This window comes from Coturnix japonica, chromosome 3 (assembly GCF_054131305.1).
Source record: "Coturnix japonica strain WE chromosome 3, WE-NBRP24, whole genome shotgun sequence".
Lineage (NCBI taxonomy): Eukaryota > Metazoa > Chordata > Aves > Galliformes > Phasianidae > Coturnix > Coturnix japonica.
This window is the reverse complement of record NC_140665.1, coordinates 63665018-63690416: the sequence shown is the minus strand read 5'-3', so window position 1 is coordinate 63690416 and position 25399 is coordinate 63665018. Positions and strand designations below refer to the sequence as shown.

General features: G+C 43.8%; 2 protein-coding genes across 9 annotated transcripts; both read right to left on the bottom strand.

The window, feature by feature from the left end:
• Window positions 1-1935: 1935 nt before the first annotated feature.
• Window positions 1936-11171, bottom strand: PPIL6 (peptidylprolyl isomerase like 6). Of its 7 annotated transcripts, none has more exons than XM_015858802.3 (8): window positions 10891-11171; window positions 10259-10354; window positions 7690-7878; window positions 6666-6728; window positions 6374-6521; window positions 5293-5346; window positions 3497-3632; window positions 1936-2259 (listed from the first exon to the last, which is right to left on the bottom strand). In XM_015858802.3, the coding sequence occupies exons 1-8, from the start codon at window positions 10975-10977 to the stop codon at window positions 2148-2150; spliced, it is 885 nt and encodes a 294-aa protein (XP_015714288.2). In that variant the 5' UTR covers window positions 10978-11171; the 3' UTR covers window positions 1936-2147. The 7 variants fall into 7 exon arrangements, with proteins under 7 accessions (XP_015714288.2, XP_032299660.2, XP_032299661.2 ...); XM_085543641.1 differs by lacking the exon at window positions 1936-2259 and adding an exon at window positions 3160-3303; XM_032443769.2 differs by lacking the exon at window positions 5293-5346.
• A 4815-nt stretch (window positions 11172-15986) lies between these two features.
• ZBTB24 (zinc finger and BTB domain containing 24) lies at window positions 15987-25385 on the bottom strand. Of its 2 annotated transcripts, none has more exons than XM_085541849.1 (7): window positions 25177-25385; window positions 23029-24028; window positions 22441-22608; window positions 22192-22275; window positions 21475-21558; window positions 19283-19364; window positions 15987-18486 (listed from the first exon to the last, which is right to left on the bottom strand). In XM_085541849.1, exons 2-7 carry the CDS (start codon window positions 23999-24001, stop codon window positions 17850-17852), a joined length of 2028 nt encoding a protein of 675 aa, XP_085397975.1. In that variant the 5' UTR covers window positions 24002-24028; window positions 25177-25385; the 3' UTR covers window positions 15987-17849. The 2 variants fall into 2 exon arrangements, with proteins under 2 accessions (XP_085397975.1, XP_015714201.2); XM_015858715.3 differs by having other exon boundaries at window positions 25299-25385.
• Between the last annotated feature and the right edge of the window lie 14 nt (window positions 25386-25399).

Sequence of the window (25399 nt, the reverse complement as noted above, 5' to 3'; positions counted from 1 at the left end):
TTTAGTAAATGCCCAGAAATCTCAGCAGATCACCCTGCATCAGTAGCACTGAGCACGATGTAATGGTGGGGCTTCTGAAGTGGTGCCAGGGGGAGCATCCCGCAGTTTGGTGTGGTGGCAATGAATGGAATTAAAAATAGCAGATTAACTGAAAGGAAAACATATTTGGTTCAATTTGCGAACGTTTGTGTTCATTTCCAAAGCATCACTTCAACTGTGTGGCAAGTGTACGTGAAGTGTAAAGATGCGGTTGATGTTTCAATGAGGAAAATACACCATCCAAAGTGTGTTTGGGTATTTCATACCATTACATAAGGCTGCAAGAAGAGGAGTGAAAGGCAATGGGGAGAGGTGATATGGGGCATAAGGACAAAGCCCTTCTCCTGGGCAGCTGGGACCTACACACTGTGCTGGATAGGCTCTCAAATAAAACGAGGCATCCCATCAGAGATGTGGTTACAGAAGAAAATGTGGTACAAAACATCCCCCACCCACTATACTGTACATCCAGCCATTGTACTTTTCGTCAGATCGGTGTTCTTTGGCGCAGGATCAGCTTTCTGATGCCTGATGTGAGCAGGCCTTTGCTACCCTGTGGGATCCCAAACGCTGCCCTTCTCCAGAGCACAAGTTGCTGTGCCCCGCTTGCTGTTCAGGTCAGGTCCTTTGGACTTGAAGCACACACTGTGCTCTGGCTCATCTCTTCTGGAGACACTGAGGACACAGTGGTGCAGCTGTACTTCAGAGCAGACCTTATACAGGTGAGCCAGACAGCAGCAGGGAACTTTTCCTGCACCCTCTGGACACAGCCCACTGAATGTAGTACAGTGAGGGGTCTGCTTGCTGTAGTTAGGTCTCAATGCAGAAGCCAAGTAAACAGAAACACAACAAATGACTTGTCTTCTTATCATGAAATGTGTTGTTTTCTATTGTTCATTTTCACCTTTGGCACAGAACTTTGAAGTAAAAATAATTATTCTCAGGACAGTTTAATTGATTTGATTTTTTCCTGTAGTTAACTTAGCTCCTCTGCAGTTGTTTATGTATAGGTTTCAGAATTCTTTAGAGAATAAAAGAAGAAAATGTGTTGACAGCTCCTTAGCCATCTGCAGACATATCAGTATATTTTAGGTTTTTGTTTCTCACAGTAACTGAAGTAAAACCTGAACCCCCTTGCTAAAGTTAAGATGTTCATTATACTCCCTCAAAGCATGTGGGATCACTGTAGATCTGTGGACTCTTCAAGCACGAAGTGAACCAAGTTGCTAAGCAATTTGTTGCATTAATCTCCATTTCGCAAAGAAGCTTTAGAATGCTGCTTTTCCTGAAATCTTGTCTTAAGCTCAGACAAAACTGGGTCTCTCCTCATACTTTGCTAATTCCACCTCTCCCAACTTGAACTGGCCCTGTTTTGCAGATTTGAGCAGCTCACGCAGAGAGCTCAGTGCAGGAGCAAAGGTCGCTCCCCCAGCACAGTCTCTTTGTGGTGCTGGAAATACAGGTGAGGGATCAGTAAGCTGACTATGTCCACACAGCCCTGACACAGCTCTCAGCATTGCTGTTCTTTCCTATGAGCTTCCTGTGCATTTCCTTGTGGCCTCTCTCCAGGCTGCATTTTCATTTTCTTCTCTTAGTGCTTCTCTGCCATTCCCTGCTGAAACCATCAGCACCCAGGCTTTGCACAGGTCATCAGAGACATCTTGCTTGTATGACTTGATGAGTTACAGCATGTAGGCCACACTTGGAGTCAGAAATGTGCTGGGCAGTGGTGTCCTGAGCTGCACTCTGAGTTGTGTGGAGGTTGGTGGTAGAGGCAGAATTTAGTTAAGATTGGTTGGCTTTATCCCTCTGGGTGTGTTCCAGCAGTACTGTGTCTGCCTGTCACTATATAATCATACTAAGCTATTATCCAGAAACTGTAGACTGGCAGAATAGTTTTTCTATACTTTATGTTCACATTTTTTTATTCTCTGTACTCATATAAAAGTGCTTTTAACAGCCTATGAACTCTTTAAACTAAATCAAAATAACAATTCCAACACATTCACATTTGCAAGAAGTGTTTTTTATCTTACATGAAAGCCATTGAGGTCTGTAGAAAGCTGAGCAGAAATCAGTGCTCTATCTTGCTGCAAACCAGTTGGTGATCATGGCTGGAAGGTCCCACAGTTTGTAACTTTGCAGGCCACAGTGGGCCTTCCATTATGCGTCGGTACAGTTTCCAGTTGCTGGAGAACTTCCGTGCCCTCAATCAGTTGCCTGCAGTAGGGAAGAATAGCAGCTTTGATTCACCTTTGCTGCCTGAGCAATATCCCCTGGCCATGAAGCCAACTCTGCAGCCACCATAACAAAAACAAAGAAGTTCTGCTCTTTATTTTTCAAAATGGGGTAAAAAACACCATCGGTTCTTGATTAAATAGTTGCTAATTAGCCATCTAGGGGATATGAAAATACTGAGTTATGGCAGTTACATTTATTTAAAGAAACAAGCCTTGTGCCCATCTATGAATGGACATTAATTCTGAGAAGAAAGAAGTAAAAAATTGAGTTATCAGACATGACAGTTACTGGAAGTGTTTCCCTGAGAAATGCCTTTCATTTCCTCCCTTTGCGGTGCCAACCTGAGTCCTGAAAACAGTCCAATGTTTTGCAACCTTTACAGTTTTCAAGATCTTTTGAAAGAGCCTTAGATAATGAAAAGCACAAATTATCTGAACTTTTCCTTTGTTTTGGAAGTGAGATGGCTACAGGAGAAAACGTTTTCCAGTTTTTCTATATGTTACTTAAGAGCTTGTCCTGCAGAGATTAGCCTTGTAACAGAGGTCAGTTGTGCTCAAGGATCCTGCACTTTCCAGATTACACAGCTGGTGGCAAGGCAGGAACCGAAAGTAAACACCACACGTTGGAAATCTATCCAGCCAGCCACCACACTTGGCTTGTTCTCTGTAGCTTGGGCAGTGATGCTTTTCGTGTCCTTCCAAAATGCTGTCTGTAACAGTGACATAAAAGCAGCACTGCAGATTTCTCTCTCTGAAGCAAACTGCACAGAGCAACCATCATCCTCATTACATTTATGAAAAGCTGAAAATCCCAACAAAGCCAGCCCTGCATTAATTTACTGAGACAAAGACTCACAAAAACAATTTGGCTTGGCCACTGAGGGCTGAGCAGAAACTAGAGGCTTTGCTCCATGCCCATTAGGACACACATCCAGCTGACACCAAGCTACACAGACACCTCTTTTCAGCCTTTGTCTTTGAGAGATCCCAGCAGCTCTCTTAGCTTTGCCATTGGGTTTTCCAGCTTGATCAAGACATGACAAGGCAAAGAAATGGAAAAAAAGATGTCAGTACATACATCAAATATGACTTATCCATCTTCTCCCTGGCCAGAGCCATCCATGTTGCAGTTGCCATAGGAATCACATGAACCTCCATATCTTGCAGAGCTATGGCGACCTATGTGCTGCAGCAGATGCAAGCTTGTGCATACGTACCCAAAAGCCACACATTTTTTGTCCAGGTAGGGAACTGGCTGGAGGGTGATGTAGAACTGGGAGCTGTTGCTGTGGCGGCCCTTGTTAGCCATCCCAAGGACTCCTCTTCCCTTGTGCGGGATGGCAAAGCTTTCATCTGGGAAAATAGTTCAGGGATAAAAGGCAGAATCTGTACTGCTTCCTCTGTTCCTCTTTGCTTCCAGCTCCCATAACCTCCCATGTCTTTTTTTCTGCCCTTTTCCTTTTTCCACAAAGTCCCTTATCAAGTCTCATGTGAGTAAAGTCTGGTATAAACCAATGTCCTTCCTTGAAAAGTTTTCCCACTAATATCCAGTCAAGCAAGCAAAGAAGCCAATTAAAATATTTAGATTTTAACATTCTCTCTCCCTCTTTTTGATTATTTTTACCCTTTCTGAGTGCCATTCTCCAAAGCTGATTCATAAAAATGGTAATTAAATGTTATCTGAATAGTTACTCCCCGAATGCTGACTCGTGGTTTGCAAAATATCTTCAGCAGTCTAAATTTGGATTAGAATGCTTTGTGCTATGCTCCTGTCCAAGTGATTCTCTGTAATTACCTCAGTACTTTGAGCTCCTCACAGTAAAATGTAGCTGCGGCCCATTAATTTCAGCAGGCATTGCAGTGAACGGAGGCGTGCCAGCCACTCAGTTTTGCAGAAAAGTTTCACCATCTGACAGAGGCATCTGTCACTGTTTGCAGATATCAGAGATATTTGTCCTCTGCCCTCACTGTAAATAGTTTGGCAGGAAGAACTTGGAAAGCAATCTAAGCCTTAAAATAGACAGCCATACCCAAGTGAACACCTTGCTAGGGGATGAAAAGCAATGCGAGGCTTTTAAAGGAAAAGGAGAAGGAGTAGAGCCCTAGCGGAGCTCAAAACCTCCTGACTACTCAATTCCAGCCGGCTTTTGCTTGGTCCCATGGCCTCGAGGTGAAAACGGGCTCTTCACTGCTTTTGAAAATAAAGTTTTCAGCTACATTTGGCACTTCTGATCTCACTGCTGGCTGCTGCCCAGCCTGCTCAAATGTAACATTGGTAGTGACATTATCAGTAAGAAAGCTTTTACATAAGAGAACATAAATCAGTCTCAGAAAGTGCTTTAGCTGACCTAAAATGTCTTTATGGGTAGCAATTAATCCAAACAGAATATCCCAAACGTCTATGTCAATTACATGGGTTATTTTTCTTAAATTTTGCATGTAATAATGTTCTTTTCTCTTTGTATGTAACTACTTTCTGTCAGCAGGGGGGAACATTTACTGTTAAATTTGCTCACGTCTGTCATTTCCTGACTTTCACAGCATTATAGGCATTCTACATTCAGTTGGATTCAGAAGTAATTCACATCTGGACCTGCAGACCTGATAGTGGCAATGCCTGTGGTGTGCCCAAGCCTTAAAAGCTGCCAGAGATCCAGGAAATCTGGAGTTAAAGCCAACTCACTTCAATGACTTTAAACACATTTAAGCAAAAGATTTCTGCTGCCTAGAGATGATCTGCAGCTATCTCACTTCTGTGTGAGTGCTTGCAGTTTGATGCAGGCAGGTAACCCTCTGTCCTGATTTTGGCAGGGAAAAGGACTGGTAGAGCTGAGCATCCAGCACAGGGGCCAAGACTGCAAGTTAGTTCTTAAGCCAAAATCTTACTGAAAATCAAACTATCTCCTCAAGGGAAACAAAGGGAAATCCCCAGGTTATTCTGTAAGATCATATAAACAGCTTGATTTTTGTTGAAATTTGACCTTTATGCAGTGAGTTAATTTAGAGAACGTACCTTCAAATGTGGGACCATAAATTGACTCTCCTCCATCTCCTTTCCCAGTTATGTCTGTTGGATAGACAGGGAGTAATGATCAGTAGTCAGATGGATCACAGGCATGGCTCAGGATTGTTTGAGTGGCTCCAGCAGAGCTTGGAGACACGGGTTGCCCATCTTCCAGGGAAGCCAAAATTCCTCTTTTAATACCAACATTTTAACAGACTTTTCAGAAGACCTTTTCATGAATCACTGCATCAGCCAAGGTAGGGGCAGGCTGGGAGAGGGGCATCGATTGCACTGAGTGGGGTTAGAGCAAGGAAGATGCACCTATGACGTTATGGCAGATTAATACTGCTAACTTGCCTGGGAAAAAATGATTTGGTGAAAGAGAAATGGAAAAAGATTTCTGATGGGCAAGGCAATAATTTTAGGTTGCTTTGTGGAATATATAGGTAGCTGCTTAGATATTCTTGGACTTTTAAAGTTCATCATCAAAGTATAAACTAAAGATGGATTTGAGCAGTCCCACTTGGAGCAAGTGGGGCAAACATGGGTAAGAAATACAGGTAGGTGAGACAGATGATTGACCAAAGGGGAGTGAGTAATGAAGGCAATCTTTTCTGATACAGCTCTGTCTTTTCCTCCCTCAGGGTGTCAGACAGCCTGTGTTATGAGGTCTTCACAGTGCTTTTCCCCTCAATATACAGTGCCTGACTCCAGGCATGGCTCTGCTGTTCAGGCAGCTCCCAGCATATCTGGCACGGCTCTGAGATTTGACCAAATGCCTCTGCAAGTTAATCTTCTCGATAAAACAAGTAATATGTTTTCCTGTAGATATTTGTAGTGTTTTAATGTTTTCATTTAGTTTTCTAAGTACTTAGTGAAAGATCTTTTGAAGAAGTCTTGGGTAATAAAAAGTTATCTACACATTTCCTCTAGAGAGTGAGATGGCTAAAGGAGAAAATACTTCCTAGTTTTCATATGTATTAAGATCTTATCCTGCTCTTAATAAGAGATGAGCTATAGTTTGGTTACATCTTCCTGGACTATAACCCATGCTGTGACCCAGATATACTCAGGATATTTGGAAACGCACCTCCTCCTTGGATCCACACGGGTTTTACAAGCCGATGAAAACAGGAATTTTTGTAAGTGAGCTCTTTACCGCTTCTGGGAGACATCACTCCTCCTTCACACAGAGCACGGAAATTCTCACAGGTTTTGGGGCATACATCAGAAAAGAGCTGTAAAATGAGCGCGAGAGGAAAAATGTGAAATTCATAACTGGCATCAGCTGTCCAGATTTCAGCCTCCCTTCTTTTAGGTAGTGAAAACCCAATGTTTGGTATCGTTACTCCTTGCTTTTGTTGTTCTACTCAGCCACTTACCTCAAACAGAAGTGTCCCAATGGGCTGCTCCCCAATGGCTATGTCCAAAAACACAAACACGTGCTGTTTGAGCCAGAAAAACAAATCCAGTGAGATGAAGGCCAACTTTCAGTGCAGCTCTTGCTTTCTAATGCAAGTCAGTGCCAGCAGCTTAGTGTGAGCCATCTCAGCACATCTATGGGATGGTCAGTACAGAACTGTATTCCTATTGCTTTGTTTAAACAAACAAAAAGGCAAAGGATGTTCCACTCTTCTGGGCAGAAATAATCCTAGCAGTGTTAGGGCCAGCTTCACCTTGTGTGCCTGTTGTGACCTGTATGATACAGGCAGGATAAATGATTTAGCAAGAATATCCATCTCCCCACTATAAGGGACAGTTGCTCTTTGCCCTTAATTCTCCAATCCACATGGAAGCAGTGCGCTATCTGCTGTGCTTCATCTGAGTACTGTGTTTTATCTGGAGTGCAATGTCCAGTTCTGGGCTCCCCAGTTGAAGAAGGCTGGGAACTACTAGAGAGAGTCCAGTGGAGGGCCACAAAGATGATATGGGATCTGGAGCATCTACTTTATGAAGACAAGCTGAGAGACATGGGACTGTTCAGCCTGGAGAAAAGAAGACTGAAGGAGGATCTTATCAATGCCTGTAAATATCTAAAGGGCAGGAATCAAGTGGATGGGTCTGGGCTCTTTTTGGTGGTACACAGTGACAGGACAAGGGGCAACAGGCACAAACTAGAACACAGAACTTTCCATATGAACGTGAAGAAAAACTTCTTTACTCTGAGAGTGACAGAGCAATAGAGCAGGTTGCCCAGAGATGCTGTGGTGTCTCCTTCTGTGGAGATGCTCAAGACTCACCTGGATGCTTTCCTGGGTAACTACTGTAGGAAACCTGCTTTTAGCAGGCAGTTGTACTCAGTGATCTCCACGGGTACCTTCCAGCCCATACAATTCTGAGATTCTGTGATAATACATTCAGTTGACTGCACACCTTGCCCTCTTCTTAGAAAACCACATTACTTGCCTGGTTGTTCTTCATGTGTTTGGTGTAGAAATCCTCAGTGATTGCTTGGTAAAGGGCTGCAGGCTTAAAATCGCGATAGCCCCATTTGAAATGGGCCCACTCGAGCAGGTCCTTCTCATCACCCAGCAGCCATCCATTAACGAAGCACATCACGTGGGAGGCAAATCCCCACACCTCACCTCTCAGCTCCTGCATGGCAGAAAAAGAACAAGCCTCAAGGGCTTATTTTCACATTCAGTAAAGATGCAATTGGTAATGCTGTACAACAGGCAGGGTGGCCTGTGGTATTTTTGTGCTTCTCCTACTTTGAAAGTCATAAATCTTGCCAACACAGAGGGTCTGCAGCAGGGGTTTTGGTGAGGTGTGCTGGAAGGGAAAGAGGCATTGGCATGGCAGCTGGGCAACTGGGGCAAGGAGTAAAGCAAGGAGTGGCTGAGATCTCTTGGTTTGTTTGGCCCAGAGCAGAAGATGCTGAGGGGAACCCAAATGGTGGCCTGCAGCTCCTCACAGCATGTGGAAGGGCCCCGCTGAGCTCTTAGAATCACCAAGGTTGGAAAAGATCATCCAGTCCAACCATTCACCTACCATGAATATTTCCCTCAAAAATTTTTCCACTCAAAAACTGTCCCTTAGTACAACATCTAAATACTTCTTGAACACCTCCAGGGATGGTGACTCTACCACCACCCTGGGCAGCCCATTCCAGCATCTGACCACTCTTTGGGAGAAGATATTTTTCCTAATATCCATCCTGAACTTCCCCTGGCTCAGCTTGAGGCTATTACCTCTTGTCCTATCACAGCTTACATGGGAGCAGAGGCCAGCTCCCACCCTACCGCAGCCTCCTTTCAGGGAGTTGTAGAAAGCAATAAAGTCTTCCCCTGAGCCTCATCATCACCAGACTACATAATTCCAGTTCCTTCAGCTGCTCTACATAAGACTTGTGCTCCAGACCCCCCACCAGCTTCCTTGCCCTTCTCTGGACATGATCCAGGGTCTCAGTACCTTTCTTTTTATGAGGGACCCAAAACTGAACACAATGCAGCCTGACCGGAGCTGACTACAGAGGGACAGTCCACTTCCTGCTCCTGCTGGCAACGCTATATCTGATACAGGCCAGGATGACATTGACCTTCTTGGCTGCCTGGACACACTGCTGGCTCATGTTCAGCCAAGCATTGATCAACACCCCCAGGTCCACTCTATCCTCACAGTCTTCCATCCACTCTGCCACAAGCCTGTAGTGTCAGTTGGGGTTGTTTTGGCCAAAGTGCAGAACCCAGCACTTGGTCTTTTTGAACTTCATCCCACTGGCCTGAGCCCAGTGATCCAGCCTGTCCAGGTTCTGAAGGGCCTTCAGGCAGATCAGCACTTCCTCCCAACTTGGTGTCATCTGCAAACTTACTGAGGGTGCAGTCAATCCCCTCCAGCCCAGGGCTGCCAGCTTCTTCAGGAGAATACTGTGGGAGACAGTGTCAAAGACTTTGCTGAAGTCTAGGTTGATCACATCAACAGCTTTTCCCTCATCCACCACATGGGTCACTCAATCATAGAAGGAGATTAGGTTGATCAAGCAAGATCTGCCTCTTGTGAACCCATGCTGGCTGGGTCTGATCCCTGAGCTGTCTCACACATAACTGAGTGATCTTGCTCAAGATGATCTGCTTCCATAACCTTCCCTGGTGCTGAGGTGAGGCTGACAGACCTATAGTTCCCCAGATCCTCCTTATGACCCTTCTTGTAGATGGGAGTCACATTGCCAAGCCTCCAACCCTCTGGGACCTCTCCAAGAATGCTGACAGATGGTGGAAAGCAGCTTGGCAATCACCTCCACCAGTTCTCTCAGCAAGGGAGGTGGATCCAGCCCCATGAACTTGTGACAGTCCAGGTAGAACAATAGGTTTCCACCTGAATCCCTGTCATAGACTTCCAGGTCAAGGGGTAGATTACCTTGAGGATAACTGGTCTGACTTTTAAAGACAGAACTAAAGAAGGCATTGAGAACCTCAGTCTTTTCCTTATTCTCATCAGTCACGTTCCCTGCCACATCCAGTAGAAAATGGAGATTTTCTCTCCTTAGCCCTCCTCTTATGTCAATACATTTGTAAAAAAGGTTTTTGTTCTTTTTCTACAGTGGCCAGGTTGAATTTAAGCTGGGCTTTTACCTTTCTAACTTTCTCCCTGCATATCCTAGCAATTTATTTGTACTCTCCCCAAGTTGCTTGTCCCTTCCTTCACAGGAAGAAGGTGACAGGGACAGGACCCAAGAAAAAGGCATGCAGCTGTGTTAAGGAAGGTCGTGATGGGTGTTAGGAAGAGTTTCTTCATGAGAAGGTGATCAGGCACAGAACAGGCTGCCAGGCTACTCAGGCTGGTCACAATGCTGAGTTTGCTGCAGTTGAACAATCTCCTGCATAACATGCTCAAACATATAGGGAATTCTGTGTGGAGCCAGGAGTTGGTCTTGATGATCCTTATGGATCTCTTCCAACTCAGGATATTCTATTACTCATGAGCCAAATTCCACTTAATCATAGACATGCACCTATCTAATAGTTTCAACAATTACCTTCTTTTTCTTTTGTAAATATTCATTCCATGCAAATTCAAATAAAGGATGTACTACAGGATCTGCAAACTTGCTTGGAAACTTCAGCTTCAGTGCCTAGATATACCAAATGTGGAAAAAGAAATTGCTTACAAGCAGTATAATAGTCCACCCATCCATCCTATCCATGCTTGCACTTCCCTAATTAATTACAACCTGAGCCAAAGCCAAAGTCCAATGGCTGCACCACACCTGTCCTCCACTGGCATAATTCCTGGCACCTGCAGAAGCACAAACTGCTCTGAACACCTGCTCACAAATGTTGTGGGTGATTTTGTAAGAATGTCTGCTTCAGAAATATGAATTACACTCTCATCCCCTGCCACGTGTGATAGATGCAAGTAGCAAGACATTCAAAGATCTCTGAGTGTCATCAGCTGCATTTCTGCAGGCATATCAATAGCTGCAGTCCCGTAGGTGACTGAGCCCCGGGGTGAGGATGTGGTACAAGGCAGGTCTTCATTGTGCATGGCTCTACTGTTTGTTGTGTGGGACTGCCCCGCTACACCCAGCTCCGTGGAGCATCTCTGGGGCCCCCAGGCCCTCCCACCCCAGTTCCATTCATTCCAATGCTCCCCACTGCTCCCATTTACCTCTGCTGTGCACTTGGCCACATGGAAAGCTGGTTCCCGGAGCAGCCCCGTCACCTCCACCACCACCGGCAGGCACTCACCATCCATGGCAACTCTTTGTCAACAGGGCTCAGCACCACGGCAACGCAGCAAGGGCAGGGAGGAAAGAAGAGGGGAGGGGGAGGGGGGGGGGGAAGGGAAAGGGGCAGCAGAGCCTGTGTACAGTACATGTACATCCTGTAGAACTCTACAGAAAGTTAGGGAATGATCACACAGTACCAGTGCTTCCCCATTGCCCTCCCTGAGCTGCTGCTCTGGGGTTTTGCAGTACTTCAGTGCTCAGTTCCCCCTCAGTGGATCTTTTCAGTGTGCATTCATTTACTTTTTGTCCAAATGAATAAGTCCCACAGCAGTGAGATTTACAGCTTAGTACCACCCTTGATAAAGAAGCATCTGCCCCAAGGAAGCTCCCGGCAGGACGCTGCAGCAGCATGCCAGGTCATGGTCCCTGTGCTGAACGCAGCACAGTGCATTGACAAAGCAGTTCTGGAGGGGTCGTGGCTACCGCAGCAAAGTTTTCTGCTGCCCTCGCAGGTCTGGTTGCTTTCTGCTAAATCATCCGTCCCACACAAATGCAGTTTGTGGGCTGGCCATGGGCTCAGCTGGGGTTTCTGCTCCTTCACCTGTGCTGGGTCATGTGTTACAGAGGAAGCTACTGGCTTTTTCATGTTTCCAATAGGAAAAAAAAATCACTTTTGACACATTAAAATCCCATATAGAGACAGAGCTTTAATTTGCACTCACACATGAGGTGACAGAGAACAAGCTGAGGAGCGACTCTAACTAAACACAGCACGTGGGAGGATTCAGCTACAGCTGCTTGTTTGATTCCACAAGGAAAGAGAGAGTCAAAGGAAAGGAATGGGAAAAGGGAGCCCTTTTCTTCCTCCTGCCTTAGGCCAGCATGATGGCTCCAAAGCTTCTGCAGCCTGTGACAAGCTGAGCCTAATTTTAGTAGAATGATCATATGGCTTGTGCTCCAGCCAAACTTCTGTAGTAGCCCTATATAAAGCCCAAAGTGAAGCAACATACCCAGAGTCAAATATAAAATAAGGTACACTTCAAAAAGTATTCTCTTTGGTCGACGTTATTCTCTATATACTGAAGTTTGTTTGGGCTTTTAAAATGCTTCTGTCCTCCTTGTTGCATTACAAAACATAAAAACAAAGTGATCAACTGCATATTGTTTTGAAACCAAAAATTGTTGCCATTATTTCCTAAGTTTGCTTAAATTTATACTCACTGTTCCTGAAATTTAATTCTGTACATAGATAAGACCAATTCCTATTTCTTTTTCTTTATATATAATATATATAATTATATTAATGAATATATAATATATAATTATATTAATGTATATATAATATATATATAATTATATTAATGTGTATGTTAATATGCATTTGATATATTTGTATATATATATATATGATACTGTATTGAAAACTTAGTACTTTAATGGCTGTGAATGGCTTGTTGGAGCTAAGAGCTCATGGGGCAGTTTGCTCACACAGCTCTGCACTTGTCTGAGAGTGGGGATTACAGTGAGGGAGAGCATGGCAGGTGCAAGCAGTATACAGTACATTGAAAAGATGATCCTTTCGCAGAGTGTGCAGCTGACGTTCTTGGAAACATGGAGATCTTTGGAACGTGCACACGTGCCCTGACACACAAGCCCAAGCTTTCCTTCCTGGTTCTGAGGGCTCACTCTTTCCAGATGTTTTTACCAGCTGTGCCTGCTGCCACTGCAGCTCCTTTCAGTCTAAGACAGCATCGAGGAGAGGCTGAGAGAGGCAGATGGGATTTGTTCACAACACTGAGTGAGAACTGCCACATAGAGTCATGGAATCTCTAGAGTTGGAAGGGACCATTAAAGATCATCTAGTCCAGCTCCCCTGCAATGAACAGAGGTATGCACAGCTAAGTCAGACTGCCCAGGGTCTGATCCAGCTTCACCTTGAATGTACCCAAGGATGGGGCATCAACCAGATCTCTGGACAACCTGTTCCAGTGCCTCAATGCCCTCACTATAAAAGACTTCTTCCTTAAATCCAACTTAAATCTACCCTCTTTGAACTTGAAGCCATTTCCCCTTGCCCTAACACCACAGACTCTGCTAAAGAGTTTGTCCCCTTCTTTCCTCCATCTTCCCTTTGATACTGAAAGGCCACTATCAGGTTACCTCACGGCCTTCACTTCTCAGGCTGAAATGAAGATGCATTGGCAGGAGAGCCAGACCCATGCAATGGGACAGCCCAATGACTGCAGCAGCACCCAGCTAGAAGCTGGGGAAAGACTAACACTTGTTGAATACACAAATGCCAAAGAGCTTCACAGCAAATAGGTGGAGAGGAAATGCTGCACAGCTTCTCTGCTGGAGCTGCTGAACCACAACAGGGTGTGCTGTGAAGGAAGGCCACCATTACTGCTTCATACCAGCTGCTGTCAGGTAAATACTGTGTGGAGGAAATACAGATGTTACCAGGCAGCAGTCAAAGCAAACAACATGGTGACCTTCAAGAATGGGGAGGACCCAGCTGTTTGAAGGGCAGAGCCATGTGAATACTGCTGGGAGCAGTGCCCTCTAGGAACACAGCTACTCCAAAGGTAATTTCAGTTTAGTGGGATTAAAATACTAGCCAGGAAATGGTGGCAAGCATACTACTGGATTGTTTAGCATGGAGAAGAGGAGGCTCAGGGGAGACCTCATTGCACTCTACAACTTCCAGAAAGGAGGTTGTGATGAGGAGGGGCTTGGTCTCTTCTCCCAGGCAACAAACAGGACCCGAGGAAATGGACACAGGTTATACCAGAAGAGGCTTAGACTAGACAAGAAGGAACTTTTTCTCAGAGAGTGGTCAGGCACTGGAATGGCTGCCCAGGGAGGTGGTGGAGTCACCATCCCTGGCAGTGTTCAAGAGGTGTCTGGATGAGGAGCTACAAGATATGGTTTAGTGGCTTGTTGTAGCTACGGTAATGGGAGGACGGTTAGACTAGGTGATCTTGTGGGTCCTTTCCAACCTTGTGATTCTATGATTCTAAGTATAGCATCACTAGTTCCCTCACCACTCTTGAAGAGGACGTCCAAAAGGAGGAGAAATGGAAAGCAATAGTTTTACTGGAGGAAGCAAGTCAGTCTCTTTCCTGAACAACTGGCAAAATTGATGCCAGGCTCAGCTTCCCCAGCTTCAGCCTGCACATAAACAGTTTACAGGAGCTCACCATGAGGTAGTAATCAGCTCTTGCACTGCTGTAAAACCCCTCCCTGGTAATCACTCTAAGCACCAAAAAGAGCATAAAACAAGTACAAAAACAAAACAAAACAAAACAAAACAAAACCCCTGCAAAACCAACCAGTAAAGATGAAGCTTTTCCTTATTTGCTTTCAAAGCACAGTCTTAAGGGCACCCAATTTTTCCTAAACAGTTCTTAGTGACATTATTGACAGCTGGACTGAAAAGCAAAGCTGCAGGTTGGTTTTAGAACTCAAAGCAAATTTTTAGGCTTCAGTTGTAGCCTTAAAAATGCTCACAAAGGACAGAGATTTATTTTCAGCATTAACAGGAATGAATTCACTAGAAACGACGTAAACGGTGTCAGAAAACAGCATTTGTGGTATGAGAAGCCACGTGAGCTTGTAATTTCTCAAGTGCAAGCTAAAACGTGTGCTGACAGCTGAAGCAATACAAAGTGAAAGATTAGCTGCTGTTGTGCTATTCAGAGGCTCATTCCTACATCGCTTGCTGAGTAATTTGGTAGAAAAAAAGAAGGTAAGAATTCCAAACTGTTTTAATTGTAGAGAAAAAAAGCATCTGGCAGTCCCTGTGTGACTGCTCCTGCAAACTTAAGACAGTATTTGTGGTTACATGTTATAGTAATTCAGATTACCTGCACCGTAGGTAAAAATCAAAGTTGTTAGTATGAAACCACCAGAATATTTATCTCAAATTCTGCTTCTCTTTAGTGACAGAAAACATATGCTTTGCATTTCTCTGTGAAAACCCTATCTAGAGTTCTGCTGTGGGATGCACTGACAACTGGACTGAGAGCAGCAGGCCACCAAGGTGATTAAAAAGTTGCATCTGACACAGCTGGGTTTGTTCAGCCCTTAGGAGAATGCTTTGGGAGGACCTTACTGCTGCCTTCAGCTGCCTAAGTGGAGGGCATGGAGAAGACAGAGACAGATGCTGCTTAGAGGTGTAGCAGCAGGACAAGAGGCAGCAGACACAAAGCAGAACATGGGGAATTCCAGTTAAACATATCAAACATTTTTTTTCCCACTATGACTATGGTCCAGCACTGGAACTGGCGGCCTAGAAAAGTTGTGCATCTCCATCCTTGGAAATGTTTAAAACTGAGCAGAATGATGGACTAGATAGACTCTAGAAGTCCCTTCCACCCTAACTTGTTCTATCATTTATAAACCAGTCAGCGCGAGTGGCTCTGGTCAGTTATACAGGATAATAGAATCATCTAGAGGCTTGGGTTGAAAGGGATCTTAAAGACCATTACAGCTCCAACCCTGTGCCATGGGCTGGTTATCATCCCGAAACTCAGCTGCCCAGAGCCCCATCCAACCTGGCCATGAGCACCTCCAGGGATGGGGCACCCACAGCCTCTCTGGGAAGCCTGTGCCAGTGCCTCACCACCCTCTGAGTAGAGAACTTCCTCCTTATATTTAATCTAAGTTTCCCCTCTTTTAATTTACAACCATTTCCTCTCATTCTATCAGACCATGCAAAATGTCAATCTCCCTCCTGCTTAGAAGCACCCTTCAAGTACGGGAAGGCCACAGTGAGATCTCCCAGAGCCTCCTCTTCTCCAGGCTGAACAAGCTCAGATCCCTCATGTGCCAAGCACACGATAAAATTTGTTTTGTTTTTACCTGGTAATCCCCAATTTTTAGATTTTTCATTTGTAAAAGCAATGTCAATGTAAATCATGACATTTTGAAACCAAAGTGGAAATTGAGAACGCTGCTTTAAGAAGCAGTGGCATCTTGACCTGGATTTTACATTAGTACACTAAGTGAGATGTTCTCAGTAGCTGGACTTGGATGCAAAACAAAACCTCTGACATGGCATTTTATTAAGTTGTCAAGTCTTTTTTTTTGTCAGCAGTCATTAAAAACAATCTGTACGCATCTAATCTAGTCAACAAAAATAGCCATACACTTTTAACACGATTTGCCCCATTTACATAGCTCATTACGCTCTGAAGTTATTCTATTCATTGTTTTTAATGGGGACACGAACAATTACCAGCTTTAAAACATATTAAAAGTTACATTACATTCTGCTCTCAAAAGTACAAAAAAATAACACTTTAAATAGAAACTGGCTCCTAAGCTTAGGCTGAGGCCTGTCAGGAAGAGAATTTCATACTTCAACAGACAGCGCCTTCCACATCAAGAGCTCTTCAAAGTGCTTGGCAGGGTGTGTGAACATTACCCCACCTAATAGATAGGAAACTAAGGCACAGAGGTCAACTGCCTTGCTCAGTGTCACACAGCAAGTGAGTGATGGAATTAACAGAATGTGGGCTGTTCAGTTGTCCAGAATAACCACTGCACCGTCACCATTCAAGTGCAATGGCTGAAGCGTCTCTGAGGAGCAAAACTCTGAGTGAATGCTGTAAATGGAAAGGACAACTCAGAACCAAAGGCTTAAATAATTTCAACCCAAACCAAGTTTTGTATTCAATAAATCAAAATACACTTAAGGGGATGGTTACGGAGAAAGTTATACATTAACTTGCAAAGAGAAAGTTTGTTAGATGTAAGACATAAGGCGTTATCTTTGCAAGAAGTACTCGTTATCAAAATCTTGACAGTAATTCAGGTGTTGTTGACTCCATCAGAGAAGTGACAGTTTCTGATCAGCAGACATCTTAGCACTGTTCTTCAGCCAACAAGGTACACTTCCCTGGAACGTCACATGGAAATGCAAATAAGGGGCCATGTAACTGCTCAGGAGCCATGAGTTTGTGTGAGGCACAGGAAAAAAAAAGTTTTAATTGCTAGTGAGGTATCATCATAGTCTCATCATAGTCTCGTGCGGGTTGGAAGGAATCTTAGAGATCATCGAGTCCAACCCCCGGGATTCGAGCCCCCTGTGTAGCAGAGCGGCACTTCTACCACTTGAGTCACAGAGGATTTGAACAAGGGTCTCCGATGTTGCAACACAGCATTCCTACCACTGCGCCACCGAGGCACACATGAGCTTGTATGGACTTGGAGAAATACCAACTGATAACAATAAAAAAAGTCTAAAATAAATAAGGTCAAGAAAATGGAAAGCCATCCACCAAAAATCACCAAGGCATCTTCAGATAAGATTATGCTGCAGAAAAGAAAGTGGGATGTGTGTAATCACTGCTTGGATAAGAAGCATGCTAAAGCCCAGCCCTCCAGTGACAAATAAGCATTTTAAAAAGGCTGTGCTTGAATAGGATGCTGTACAGTCAACAAATGTGCAGTTGGAAAGTATCGTAGTGAGATGGCAAAGGAACAAATAGAGAAGGAATGCTCACCTGTACCCAAAGATTTAGGCTCGTGATGAAAAGCTCCACAAAGGAGGGATCTCCAGAAAGAGATCCTTCCCCAGCAGCAGTCAGCCCTTAGATGGGGTCTAGGAGGAGGGGAACCTGGTTCCACCCCTTCTGGTCACACAGGTGAATTGCCTTCACCTGTGCTCCCAAGGCTGACCCAGTCCTTGCCTCAGGTGATCAATCAGTGGTTCAGGCTGTGACTCAACAGTTCCCATACAGATACTCATGAGCTGACTTATTTACTGACACAGACTCCTGGCAGGATTCAGAAATATGTACATTTTAATTCTATTCCTCACTATTTCAATGAGAAGGAATTGTATCTTGGTTAGAGTGAGATGTTGCTTTGATTCCTGAGCCAGCTGCATGTGCTAATCTGGATGGGAAGATCCTGCTAAATGGATTTCTTCATTTTGCCCTTGATGAGCATGGAGATGTTCTAGTGCTTCCTTGGAAAGAGTGATGACGTGCATTTGTTCAGGGTGAGCAGTCTCTATTTGGTTTGCCATCACATTAATGTTTTGGATTTGTTCCACTTGCTCCTGCGGAGTTGAAAGCAACAAGTTTTGCAACTGCTGTGGTGGCTGAGCAAGCAGCGTGAGGTTAGCAGACTGCCCCGCTGCCATATTTGGGGCACTTTCAGCAGTAACAATACTAATGCCTTGATTATGGCTAGGCATGAAGTTTATATTATGCACTGCATCTGCAACCAGCAGTTGAATCTCCTGCCCTCCAGAGGTGGCAAGCTGATACTGCTGCAGCTGAAGAATATTTCTCACTTCCTCCGCATTAGTGTTGGGGCTTGGAGCAGTGCTGGCTTTTTGAAACTGCTTCTCCTTGCTGTGAGTTTTCAAGTGAGACTTCAGGTTGTCCAGACGAGCAAACTGTAAACTACATTCTGGGCAAGAAAAAGGCTTTTTGCCTGTGTGTAAGATACAGTGTCTTCTCTTAGCACTGGAATCAGAGAAAGATTTTCCACATATCCCACAAGAATATGGCTTTTCTCCCCTGCAAAAGAATGTATTTGATATCATGAAAATATTTGCTGTGAAGTGCTGCCTTATGCACTTTAATACAGAATTCAGGTTTAATATAGAATTTCAGAAGAAACTGAAATGATTATTTTCTTTTCTTATTTTCACATAAGAATAGTCATATCAAATAATATTCTGTTTGACTTCCTAACTATTTCTGTTCAAAATCATGAACTGCACAATTTACTAAAGAAAGAGCACAACTTCCCTTCTGTCCTAATACCAGAGGTACAAACTGTGCTACTGGATCTTGACAAGGATGCAACTTACTCTCACAATCGTAAGCACTACTGTAAAATGTTTATTAACAGCATTAGCTTTAAAACTTAAGGAAATCTCTAACTCCTAAATTGCTGCCTGTCTCAAAGGGACAAGAAATTATACTGGAAATATTTTCTTTTACGTAAGGCTCACAGCAGTTTTTCAATGATTTCACATTGGACAAGCCTTTATGTTATACAGCTTTTACCCATGCCAATGTGCTAAGTAGTAAAAAAGTGACAGACGACAGGAAAACAGGAAAATGCTCTAATAATCTTGTTACATCATGGCTGTTATTTTGCTGTTAAATACTTAGCAGTGAAAAGTTTTGCATAAATAATACAGCAGTAAGTACACAGACACAATGCACGAAAGAAATACAGTCTTTAATTATCCACCCAAAATGCAAACAAAACTTGAACACCCTGTGACTGAACAAGCACTAGATACAGGTATCGGAATAGAAACCATATTTTTAAACAATGTAATGAAAATTAGACATTATTTACCTGTGAATTCTAATGTGAGTCTGAAGAGAACTTTTAGCTGTGAATGACTTGCCACAAATTTCACAAGTGAAAGGCTTCTCACCTATCAAAAAGAAACATGGCATCAGTTCTCATTTAGTACTTAAAAACATTTGAAAGGTTCTTTAACAGAGGGAGGCAGCATGGAACAGGCTGCCCAGGGGAGTGGGCATGACCCCAAGCTGCTGGAGCTCAAGGAGCATTTGGACAATGCTCTCAGACATAAGGTTGGAATATCGGTCTGTCCTGTGTGGAGCCCAGAGTTGGACTCAATGAAACTTGCAAGTCCCTTCCAGCTCAGGATGTTCTACGATTCTATGACATTTCACTGTACAAAGTTATGAAGCTTCATGCTTCTGCCAATGGTCAGTATGTATATCTGAAACTGAACTCGTTATTTAAAAGGGTATAAAATGACTTATATTGTATTATATTATCTGCAGTGCCCTGGGAACAAGTTCCATATCCCATTCCTTGGCACTGGGGTTGGAATTAGACCACCTTTAAAGGTTTCTTCCAACCCAAGTCATGCTATTACTCTAACACAGCTGGAGAAAAGTTAATTTATGTTGGATTGAATAAATTGTTTTTGTTGTTGCTTTGACTGCATTTGGAATTCTCGTGTCTAATTGAGTAGAAGCAGAGTGACCAAATGAAATAACAAAAAACTTAAAAGAAAACAGATATTAACCAGCAAAACCAAAGCTATTTCACACCACAAGTTTTCTTTGTTGCATGCAGCATCTTTAAAAGGCTAATTAGGAGAATCCGGATCACTACCATGGTAACCCATGCCACCAAAGTGCAGTGCAACTCAGAATGGGGCAATATCCTGTTTCCAATGAAGATTCATGTTTTTAGAACTCTGATGCTTACCAGCTTTCCTATGAAAAGAGGACTAACTTCCTTAAGTTCCCTGTGTTCTTATGATAAGTAGTGCTACAAAACTACAGCCAAAGCAGTTGTATCAATATTAACACCTGACCTCCAGGTTCTTTAGGTTTTTATTCCTTGCTTTTGGGATGGAACACATTAATTGATATTTCTACACTGAAAATATTGGCACCTGGCCTGTCTTTTCTGGAAGCAATATTGACTGCAAATCAGTTTCTGCCAGAATTCAGTGAGATAATGTCATTTTGCAACACACCTTGCTACCATGATGATCCTTCTCATTTCCCACCATCAAGCTCATTTCCTATTACGTTTATTGAGCTTTACCAGCATTGCATATTCTTATGTCAACATGAACTATGCTGTCCTCAAGAGAAAATGCAGTATTTCTAAGTACTGCAAATATGCACTGGAAAGCCTGGAAACACAAAATATGCCTAAGAACACAAGTTCTGACCTTGTCATAATTTGATGTTGTATACACTCTGCAAGTAATATAAGTAAGAAGAACTCAGTTTGGGGAAGAAACTATTGCCACGTTTTACAGCTATTTTAAAAGAAAAGAAAAATACAAGTCATTTATACACATGCTCTTCAAAGAGAAGCATTTTAAGAATCTTATGCTTTGTCATCACGAGAGGTTACATCAACACTTTTATTCAATGTTTCCCAGCCATTCAAGTACCACCTTGCTTTCTAAGTCTTAGAACATTCTTTGATGTCACCTGCGTTTATTCATCCCTCCTAGCCAATCTGTGGCCAGCATCTGGCTTACTGCAGCATAATAAAACAGTAAGCTGAAATGATTATTTTTATTGTCAGCAACATTTCCATAATCATCCAACCCCACAGACAGGAGTGGGGGAACATACACTCTTTCAGGACGTGTGCTTTCTGTTACTACATAGATTATGTCTAGCCTAACCAATGCTGTATGTGGCTACCCAGATAAACCAAAATCCCCGTTCAGGATTTTATCACAGGAAAACTAATTGACATCTTCTGCAGCAGATTTTCTAAGGGAGAAAAAGGAAAGACCTTCCTGTAACAGGTACCACTTCTGTGCTGTTGTAACACAAGCTGTATTGTGCTTATTGTGAGCTCCTGGTATCTTATCTTCTAATTTGAAACAGGCACCATAATGCACAAGCACAGCCAAAGCTCTACCCAGAGAAATAAGCATCCCTTGCCTTACATATGGTTTTGTCTGTGTTATTTTAAGTGGGAAAAAAAAAAACCACAAAAAAACACAAAACTGACACAATGACAGACATTATTACCTGTATGTGTTCTTAGATGTTTCTTTAACTGAGCTGCATCCATGAATTTGCGATGACACTGGTTACATTCCGGCAATGAACGGCCTTGTTGCAATAATAAAAAAAAGTGTCAGTGCATAAGTGATCCCTTTTATCTCTTCAGTGATCTTTGTTAAAGCACTTTCCTGTAAAATAACCACTCTGGTATAATACGGAGATAAAACAAAAGGTGATTCACTGCCTTGTCTCTGTCTTGTCGCACAAACCAGCAGAACGACACACCCCTTTTTCTCTATTTGTTCTTAGCATTGTAAAAGAGGGAACTGAGAACTATTTTGCCCCCAAACATACTTTCTCTCTCAGCACATACGCAATATGGGTTGCAAGGCTAAAACATTTTATCACAGAATCACCAAGGTTGGAAAAGACCCACAGGATCACCCAGTGCAACCATCCACCCATCACCAATAGCTCTCACTGAACCACGTCCCCCAGCACGATGTCCAAAATACAGCACAACTTTTAAACATCAGAAGGGTCTTCCTCAACTAACTACCTTTTCAGACATACCATTTATTGCTCACCACTCTGTCTTTTTCATCCTATTCATTGTTACAATGAGGTATCATGGTAACAAAGCCTATACACATCACTGAAGAAGAAGAACATTCAGCTGATCTTTACAAGGACAAATCAGCACAGACTGTCAGCCACCTCTTAAACAGAAGTTCGTTATACCTGTGTGTACTCGATAATGGCTCTTGAGCTGTCTCTTTTGGCTGAAGTACTTCCCACACTGATCACATGTAAAAGCCTTCTGTCCTGTGAAGAAAATCTCTTATTAAAATGCAAGCCACATCTAATTTAGGCATAAGAAGGAAAAAGAAAATAAGATCAGCACACATGAGAAAGGGCAGAAATACTTCTTTTTCTACAAAGGCATATTCTTGCAGGGAAAAGGGATTACCTTTGCTTTGCAGTATTTACCTGTATGTAGGCTCATGTGTTCCAGAAGAGAATGCTTCGTTGTCAGAGCCTTATTGCAGACAGTGCACGTGTATGGCCGCTCTCCCGTGTGCATCCGCTCGTGGACCTGAAGAGAGTGCTTCTGGGAAAAGCCTTTGCCACATTCACTGCACTTGTAAGGGCGCTCTCCTACAACCAGATTTGTCAGTGTAAATACATTACTTCTCACCAGGTATTCTAAGCTGATAGTGAGGCTCACTGCAATCTAGTATCTACATAAAATGACTTTTAAACAGTGATAAGGGAAATGAAAAGAAAGAGAAAAGCTTCGTGTGGCAATAGAAGTTCTTTAAATATCACCATATTGCTCAAAGTTTGAACAGAGAAGTGATTACCTAAACAGCAAGCAAGGTAAGATGTAAAGGCTATGAGGTCTGCTGATAAGAATAAAACAAGCAGACAGTCCTAGAAACACACCATAACAACTTGGATTGGGATGCTCTTTTGGGCAGCTCTTGCTACAGGCAACAGCCCACACTTAAACAAGCGGCTCGCACTGTGCAATGGCACTAAATCCTATACCAAAAGACTCAATCTCTCACCGCTTACCCGTATGACTTCTCTGATGAATAGCTAAAAAGTGATTATATTTAAATACTTTGCCACAGTCTTTACAGCGAGCTTCAGAACCTGTACGTTTCCTTTTTCCATCAGCTCTCCTTGCCAGTCCTTTTTCATCCTCTTCACCGAGAAGTTTATAATCTTTTAGTCTGATTGATCTCCTCAGCCGACGTTTGCTGTAACGGCTCTGAGCACTTTGCATTCCTTCTGACCTGGGATCACAATTCTCATCTTTCTCAGCTGACAGATCAGCAGCAGCTTCTGATCCACCAGCAGGTTCTGTTTCTTCTGCATCTTTCCTTGCTAAACCCTGTTCGCTGACAACTATTCCTTCTGCTGCCACGTCTTTTTTCATAAAATTCTGCTTATTTTGCATGGAGTTATTCTCCCTCAGCTGCACATCTTCAACCAAATTTGCTCCTGGCTTTTCCTCTTGGACGATATTGATCTTCCTCGGTCGCCCTCGTTTCCGCTTGGGCAGCTCTTCGCTTTTCTTGTCGCCTGCAGTAAGTGCTACAGCGGTGCTACTGCTGGAATCCCTTGTCAGTGGGTCCCCAGGGCTGCGGCCAGCCTGGTACTCACTGTAGGCTCTCAGCAAGTCGTTCACCTTCAGGAGCTGTGCAGTAGCTAGAATCTGTTCAGTGCTTTTCTCAGTAGCATTGACACAACCCGTGTAAATAAATTCCAGCAGTGCTCCAAAGGCGTCAGCAACCATTCCTTCCAGCACGTAAATCGACTGCCCTATTTCGCACTCATCTACAAACATCATTGAAAAGTATTCACTGCTGGCAGCCAGCAAAGCTTTATGGGCTCTGAATTGCACATTCTCCACTATTAGAGTAATATCACAAAGAAAATCTTTTTTCCTTTGCTCTTCAAAGTTAGCTAGAATGGTGTGTTGGTGAGTTTTGGAGTGGATGATGACCGGTTTCTCTGAAGGGTCAGGAGGCACTTCTGCCATTGTTACCGCATATATACAAAGAGGCACCTGCAAGGACAGAATAAGTTAGACAAAAAGAACTCTTTGTTCACAGCTCCTAAGCAGAAGCAAACAAAAAGTCAACCACAGCCACATTGCTGCAGATGCTCTATTTTGCCCTGAAATCCTATGATTGTGGATGAAGCATTGCCAGTATTGGTCCTGGCACTACTCTGTGCCCTCCTGAAAGCTGATCTTTCAGAATGCTCACCTTCTAAGCATCGCCCTATAAATGCAATATAATTGCCTATAAATTATGGTAATAAATGCAGGAGAAGCTGGGTTTTTTTGTTGCTTTTGTGTTTTAAGATCTCTGTCTAAAACAGGGCTGAGTATGCCAACTGTTAGCTGTTAACCTATCTTCAATAAATAATGAAGACCCAGCAATTTCAGAAGAATCCACCGAATGAAAATGCTATGGAAGCCCCATGATAGAACTGGGCATTTCCTGAAGGTCAGCTGAGCCATAGAATTATACAATTAACAAGGTTGGAAAGGACCTAGAAGATCATCCAGTCCAACCACTAACCAATACTTCCCGGCTAAATCATATTCATCAACACAACATCCAGATGTTTCTTGAACACTCCCATGGTTGGTGACTCCACCACCTCCCTGGGCAGTGCATTCCAATGCCTGACTACCCTTTATGAGAAGTAATACTTCCTAATGTTCAGCCTGAATCCCCCGTGCCGCAGCTTAAAACCACTCCCTCTAGTTCTAGTTCTAGCCAAAAGTGAAACTTACCTATCTGCCACTTGAAACGATAGGCTGCGTATTTTAAACAGAAATACACCTATGAATACTGATAAGTACTCAGTGAGGGCAGCAGCTCTGACCAGCTGCAGGAATGCTGTACAAAGCAACACACAGCAATCACAAATAACACCTAAGGGTGAGAGCAGGGTGGCTGACAAGCGTGTTTACTTCCAGTCACCAAACAGCTCGTGCTGGAGACGAGGCACAATACAGGGCACAGCTGGAAGTGACCCAGGATGCCCACCCAACCCAACACAACCAAGTTACAGCGTGTCACTACTAGCACTATCCAAGCACCTCTTGAGCACAGAGGGGCACAGGCACCAACCACCCCTCCAGGTCCGATGTCTGACCACCCTCGTGGCCAATAACCCTTCCCTACCCTATACACCCCCTACCCTGCACGGGGCGGCAGCCGAACGGCACCAGCAACGCCCGCAGACACAAAGGGGGCCAGGCCTGCGGCCCACGCCGCGGAAGAGGCGCTGCCCCACGGTCGCCGCCCGGCCGCACGCCTGACCTGGGCTCGGCCGCTCCTCCCGAGGGCTCGGGGCCGGTGAGAGGCCGGCGGCGCCGGTCCGGCACTCACCGCTCCGCCGCTCCCGCCGCACTTCCGGCGCC